Source organism: Juglans microcarpa x Juglans regia, chromosome 7D, assembly GCF_004785595.1.
Source record: "Juglans microcarpa x Juglans regia isolate MS1-56 chromosome 7D, Jm3101_v1.0, whole genome shotgun sequence".
Taxonomy (NCBI): Eukaryota; Viridiplantae; Streptophyta; class Magnoliopsida; order Fagales; family Juglandaceae; genus Juglans; species Juglans microcarpa x Juglans regia.
The window spans coordinates 9,011,209-9,018,620 of record NC_054606.1 but is presented as its reverse complement, the minus strand read 5'-3'; the positions used below and the strand labels follow the sequence as shown (position 1 = coordinate 9,018,620).

General features: G+C 37.9%; 1 protein-coding gene across 1 annotated transcript; it reads left to right on the top strand.

Annotated features, from left to right (window-relative positions):
- The first annotated feature begins 5,971 nt into the window (after positions 1-5,971).
- On the top strand, positions 5,972-6,832 carry LOC121239774. The gene is made up of 3 exons (XM_041137096.1): positions 5,972-6,190; positions 6,368-6,435; positions 6,530-6,832. The coding sequence occupies exons 1-3, from the start codon at positions 6,013-6,015 to the stop codon at positions 6,626-6,628; spliced, it is 345 nt and encodes a 114-aa protein (XP_040993030.1). The 5' UTR covers positions 5,972-6,012; the 3' UTR covers positions 6,629-6,832.
- The last annotated feature ends 580 nt before the right edge of the window (positions 6,833-7,412 follow it).

The following is a 7,412-nucleotide window of genomic DNA, read 5'->3' as shown; positions in this document are numbered from 1 at the left end:
GACCACAAGACCCCGACTCTTGTACTCAGACACACCATTTTAACTCTCAACGCTAGGGCTTTCATCCTCAACAAACAAAACCCCCCAATGGTTCTAGTGCTCCTCCTCAAAACTCAAGTGGTGCTCGTATCTCAACTTGTCAAATTTGTGGAAAAAAGGGACATGAAGCTCTTTGATGTTGGCACCGATTTGACAAAGCATATCAAGACACTAACATCCCTCAAGCTCTAGCCGCATTGACCATGTCTAATGGCGTTGATGAAAAATGGATGGTAAATACAGGGCTTCGGCACATATCACAACCCACTCAAGTATGTTGCAAAACTTGCGTCCCTATCATGGTCATGATCATGTCATGATAGGGAATGACACCATGCTTCCAATTACTCATATTGGTGACACCCATGTTGGTAACTTTCCCGACTCTATTAAATTAGATAATTTTTTATTAGTTCCTAAAATTGAAAAAAATTTACTTTCTATTGGGCAATTAACCACTGATTACCCTATTAACTGTGAGTTTTGTTTTATTTTGAATTCACTCTAAAGGACAGGAGCACCAACAAAATCTTATTGAGAGGCCACAAACAGGGTAATCTTTATACCTTTGGCACCTCTCTGGAAGCTCATTTTTCTATGCACTTTCAGGCAATAGATTAGAATCTTTGGCATCAACAGTTGGGACATCCTCAAGTTGCGACCATCCAAACTCATCAATATATTGGCTTAATAAAAGTCATTGGCACTACCAAGTCCTCTACGATTTGTGATAGTTGTCAACTTAGCAAAACAAGTCGCTTACTGTTTCTTTCATCTCGATTCTCCTTCCAAGGATTTTGGACTTTTGAAAAATTTTCATTGTGATCTTTGGGACCCTGCCCCGCTAATTCTATTAATAACTTTTCTTATTATGCAGTTTTAGTTGACGATTTTAGTTGTTACATGTGGTTCATTCCTTTGAAAAATAAATCTGATTTATTTCCTACATTTTGTATTTTTATTAACTTTCTTGACCATCAATTTTCCAAACACATTAAAATTTTTCAGTCTGATGGTAGTGGAGAATTCACAAGCAATGTATTCATAAGTTTTCTACAAGACAATGGTATTGTTCATTATGTTTTTTGTCCGAACACCCCGGAACAAAATGGCATCGCTGAATTATGACATTGCACTATTCAGGAGTTAGGCCTTGTTATGTTATATCATAGCAAAATGTTTTTGGGTTAAGGCCTTCTCCATGACGGTCTATTTAATAAACCGTCTTCCTTTCGTGAGTTTTGGAAATGAATCTCTTTTTTTTTTAAAAAAAAAAAATATATATATATATATATATATATATATATATGTTTATGGGCATCACCCCAATTACTCCTCTTTGCGTGTATTTGGTTCGAAGTGTTTTCCCTACCTATGGAACAACACTACAAATAAATTTGACCCTAAATCGCTTCCATGTGTCTTCATGGGATATAGCGATAAGCATAAAGGTTATAAATGTTTTTACCATCCCACTAGACACATGTGTATCTCTTGGCACGTTGTTTTTGACGAGGAGTCTTTTCCTTTCAAAGACCCTGCTAACCTTCATTCCCCTTATACACAACCGCATACTATTTCCATTTTTTGGGACTTCAAATTTTCTCAAAGTTCTCATCATTCTAACGTAGTGACACCTACATCTAGTGACACTCGTATGAATCACAATCCACACCTTATCTCCACTGACAATCCCTCACCATTAAATCCTACTTTACCCGTGGCCATCATAGACACATTTACACTTGCATTTCAAGCACCTAGACACATTTACACCTGCATTTCAAGCACCAAGTGTTACCATTCATTCTCCCACTTCTCCTCCTCATGCTCCTGCGGCGATCTCACCCAATAACACATATCCTAACCCCATTGCACCACTTGAATGCATATCATCCATTGAACCCTTGTCATCTATTGAACCCATGGGCTCCTCACCCTCTGATCGTCCTACCCTCATCAATGAACCAATGCACCACTCTTCACCTTCTAATGGTCAACTTCATCATCTAAACCCCTATCATAACATGCTCACCCTTTCCAAGGTCGGTATTCACAAACATAATCCAAAGTACGCCTAAGTTCATGATGTTATACCTATTCCCCAAGAGCCTAAAAGTATTCGTTCCGCATTAAAACATGAAGACTGGACTCATGCCATGTATGAATTAGAAGCTCTCCACAAAAAAATTACTTGGACCCTTGTTTCCCGTACATATAAGCTGCATATCATTGATAGTAAATGGGTCTTTAAAACCAAGCTTAAAGCCAATGGCTCTTTGGACGGTCTTAAAGCACGATTAGTAGCTAAAGGCTACTATCAGGTTGATGGCATTGACTACTCTGAAACTTTTTCTCTTATCATTAAATCTGGTACAATCCGCACTGTTCTTACTGTGGCATTAGTTAAAAATTGGGATATTCGTCAATTAGATGTCAAAAATCCTTTCTTACATGGTTTCTTGACTGAGTCAGTTTTTATAGACCAACCTTCTGTATTTATTAATTAAGAGCTTCCAGATCATGTGTGCAAACTCAATCGAGCACTTTATGGTCTCAAGCAGCTCCTTAAGAATGGTTTGATCGATTTAGTACTTTTCTTTTAGAATTTGGATTCTTGTGTAGTCTTTCTTACCCCTTTATTTACTTGTCATTTATCTCATGGATCTATTTTTTTATTACTATATGTGGATGAAATTATTTTCATTGGCTCTAACCCCATGTTGCTAAATGATTTTGTTACTACTCTTCATCATGAATTTGACATGAAAGATTTAGGGCCCTTACATTATTTTCCTGGCATTCAAATGACTCTTACTACTAAGGTTCGTTTGATTACGCAATTAAGATGAGATAGGATCAGATGTTTTGTTTTAGAATTTGAAAAAATTAAATTATTTATTATATTTTACATTAGAGTTTGAAAAAGTTGTAATGATTATATAAGATGAGATGAGATAGTTTAATTTTGTGTAACCAAACCAGCCCTTAATGTTGTCTTATACAAAATATGCCTAGATATTCTTAATCGTGCCCAGATGACGAATTGTCAACTTATGCCAACTCCTATGACTAAGAAATTAAAAGATTCTACCAATGCCACCTCATACTCAAATCCTACACACTATCGAAGTATTGTTGGCGCTCTCTAGTATCTCAAGCTTATCAGGCCCGACTTAACCTTTAGGCTGCATTTGGATGTTGAACTGAATTGAGTTTTTTATAAATAGTAGTGAGTTGAGATGATGAAGTGAATTCTGTGGGACCCACCTAAGATGAGTTTAGATGTATTTATGAAAAGTTGAAAAAGGTTGTGGGTTCTAAGTATAAAGAGGTTTTGAATTGAGATGAGTTTAGTAATTTAAGAGTTGAGTGTTTGGATGTTAAAAGAGGTCTAAATCTGAATCGAACTCAGTAGAGCTAAGTGCAGTCTAACAACCAAACGAGCCCTTAGTGTGAACTTTGTCTCACATTTTATGCACAATCCAACAGAGGCTCACTATCAGATGGTCAAGTGGATTCTTCGTTATATCTAAGGAACAACCAATTTCGGTATTGAACTTCATTCCAACTCATCACTAGATTTGACTGCTTTCTCTGATGCTAACTGGGCTGGATGTACCGAGACTCGATGCTCCACTACTGATTTTTGCACTTTCCTTGGTACTAATTGCATTTCTTGATGCGCAAAAAAATAAAAAATTGTATCACGTTCCAGTACTAAAGCAGAACATCATGCTATCACTTGTGTTGAATTAACGTGGCTTGCTCCTCTTCGCCGTGATCTCAAGGTGCCACTTCAAAAGACTCCACACTGTTTTGTGACAATTTCAGTACTCTTCATTTGACTTGCAATCCAATGTTCCATATTTCATACTCGTAGTAAACATATTGAGATAGATTATCACGATGTTAGAGAACGTGTGGCTCTTGGACTTCTTCGAACCCAACATGGTTTCTCCATCCATGCAATTAGCTAACATTTTCACTAAGCCGTTATCTCAATTTGCTTTTGCACAATTACATAACAAACTCAACCTCATAGATCGGCTTAGTTTGCGGGGAGATATTGAAAATAAAATAAAATAAAATCTGGTCAATCAGGAGGCTCCAATGGCAGTACCATGTTTCCTAACCAAGACCAAGCAAATCACTCAACGGAACCAACTTTCCAAAACAAGCAGAGCACCAACCAAATAACTCACCAACGGCACAATGTTTCCTAAACAAGATTTATGAACGTTGCACCGAATCCTCTGCAGAATGTTGCTTTCCTTTCTCTTCTATAAATGTATAGCAGTATTTATAGGCAGCTTGTAAAAGACCTTTGAATATATAAAAAACAGTGTTAACAAAACCATATTATTATTAGTTTCTTTAGGCATAACCCAAGATCCCTCCTGTTACTTCTTTCATTTGATCTTTTCCACAGGGTTTTGATGGGATCTTAGATAATTTTGGGTTGTCGAGGCTCAAGAGCTTGGGGGCCCATTTGAATGATGTTTTTAGGCCACAATAAGCAAAATTCTTGGATCTGTTGGGTAACAGCTTATCGGCTTCTTTTCATGTAGGCTTTGATATTTACTACCCATGGGCCATGTCATTATCCAACGCTTAATTCAAGCAAGTTCTGAACAAGCTCACATTTGAGAGTAAACTTTCAAGTCCTCTTCCTTTTCATCATTACCCGGCGTATTGGCCTATGCCCCCATCTGGGCATTGACATATCTACATCAAGCCATGGATTGCACGATCCTAATCATGACTTGGGTGACTTCCCATCTTAATGATTATCAAACAAACATTCATTTTCTCGCTCTCTCTCTTTGGGATTTCTTTGTGGTAGAGTCTTCTTATTAAATGTCTCATCCTTGCCAAAGCCAAAATTTTCGGGTTAAAATTTATATTAAACTCATTAGTGGATTGGTGATTAATGTTGGTGGAATCAATCTAAGCCAAACAAGTTACTAGCACCTACCAAAAAAAGGAAAAATAAAAGAAGAAGAAGAAGAGGAAGAAACAAGCAAGTATCATTTACAATTTGACTTTACAATCAAAATTTAGCTTATTAAGGCTATGTTTGGTTGTTGTACCAAACTCAACTCATCTCATCTCAACTCATTTCAAACCAATCAATGATGGGATCAACCTACTTCATACATTTTGCTAATCGTACAATAAACATTGCCAATCATTTTGCTATAGAATCTCTCCTTTTCATTTGAAGCCTTCCAAACTGCAACGACCAAAGGAAACTAAAGCATCATGGACTCAGGGAACAGGGTGAGTTTAACTCGGGATAAATTAACAAAATAGATCAAATCCTCCTTTCATAAAACATAGAGTGAAGAATGAGTTCATGGGTTTAGGATGTGCAACTCAGGCTGAGTCCAAGATCAGGGAAAGTACAAGAAAGAGAGAGCTATGAATCCAAGCCATAAGAACCTCATAGGAACAAAACCCTGAGACTTGAGTCACAGCAGTTGCAAGGCTTTTCCTTCACATGGTAAGCAATAAGAACCTCATCACTGGATGCACTTGTGTATGCTTAATAATATAAAAGAAAAAGTTCTGGTCCTTCAACATAAAATTACTGGAATTTATTCATTGATATTTCCTTATGGAAATTTAACTTAAGTCTATGCATAAATGGACAAATTAAGAACGAGTTTAAATCCCCTACATTAAGAACAAATCAAAACATATGACAATATCAGGAAGCTTAATCATTTAAAAATAAATTGGCTGGTCCCTACATAGCATACCGACAGCATGGCTGAAGCCACTCAAAATAAAATGAAAACAAGTACTTAAGAAATCTATCATGGATGCAATGATACCTGAGAGTAGTCAATCCACAATGAGGAAAAGCTAGCTCCATTCCTCATCTTATCAGATCAGCTTGTAATGGCATAGGATTCCCAAGCACTTTTTAACAAACATTCCCACAATTTTGTTTTTTCAAGTCTTGTTATGATTTCTTCATGCTTCTTCTTCAAACACAATAATAAAAGCTTCCACAGGCAGCATGCACCAAACTCATGCGCAAAAATGAGAAGACTCACTCCAATCCATCTTATCTTGGCGTGGCTCTTGCTTGCAGCTTCTCAATACCCTTGCTTCACCATGAGTGTCCAACCTGTCGAATCAGGTAAGACAGTACCCCATTTTCCCCTGCTCAGTATGCATCCATCTCTTTTACTGATAGATTAAGCTCTTTACTTTATATGATAACACTGAAATACAGAGGAAAACAAGCCAGCAGACCCTTTGTTGTTACAGGCATTAATGTACCTTGCCTTTCTGTTTTTCTGAATGCTGAACACAGTTCATTTGAGGCTCACACAAGGGCAACCAAGCTCAGGGTCGCACAATGGGGATGCCTCATCTAGTCGGGTAAGAACAAGGAGCACTCTATTTTCAAGTTCAATTATTCTTCTCATTTATATGGATAATAAGTTAATGCAAATATCCTGCACTCTTTGATCAGTCCAATGACCAAAAACAGGTTAAAGGAAAGAAGATTCATAAGATTCCGTCAGGCCCCAACCCTGTGGGGAATCACCGCCCGCCGTTTAGACATAAATAGATGGATGCACTTGTACGTGCCGCAAAAGCTAGTAGAAGTTAGAAGTCTTAGTTTTACAGCACATTTCGAGGATTAAAAAGGGTCAGATATATCCATGTAGCTTGAGAAGCTGTGTCTTTAGGGGTGTTGTGCTTGTATAAAAATGGAAATTAGTTGGGGGTGTGTATTGTAGAAGCCTTTATTCAGAGCAATTGGTAATGTTTATCATAGAATCACCATAAGCTGAATCCCCAGTAAAATCTTCAAACATATGATTTAAAATCCAGCCTATGAAGGCTCAAAAGGAAAGAAACCAAGGCATAAAATTTATTTACAGAACAATGTTATGGTTCTCATGCATTGTAGCAGAGATTAAGGGGCCCAGGAGGTTCATATGTTTTACCACATCAGCGGATCAGCCCCCCGCACCCCCCCCCCCCCCCCCCCCCCCCCCCCCCCCCCCCCCCCCCCCCCCCCCCCCCGGGGTTTGGGTATATTTCTACACATCTCAAAAGGGTATTGACCAGCTCTAAGGCCAATATGAGTTAAGAGAGACCCTCTTTAGAGAGAGAGAGAGAGATGATCGTATGAATATCTCGAGGACAAATGCAGAAAAATCAATCTCCATAGAATCACCATGAAGGTTATTTTCGCCACTAATTTGTAAGTTTTGCTATTTATGTTCTACGACATAAACTCCATCAACATAAACTCATGTTGCTTCACACGATCTTTAATTGCTCTGATACAGAGCTTGAAATGCTGTGTCGCTTCATTTTATAGAATTTTAGGGCCTCCCCATTTT

Bases quoted from the DNA above. Each gene is read 5' to 3' on its own strand.
- LOC121239774 (XM_041137096.1), top strand. From the start codon at position 6,013: ATGATTTCTTCATGCTTCTTCTTCAAACACAATAATAAAAGCTTCCAC. The intron at 6,191-6,367 runs GTAAGACAGTAC...TGCTGAACACAG, and splicing joins TGTCCAACCTGTCGAATCAG to TTCATTTGAGGCTCACACAA. The intron at 6,436-6,529 runs GTAAGAACAAGG...CTCTTTGATCAG, and splicing joins GGGATGCCTCATCTAGTCGG to TCCAATGACCAAAAACAGGT.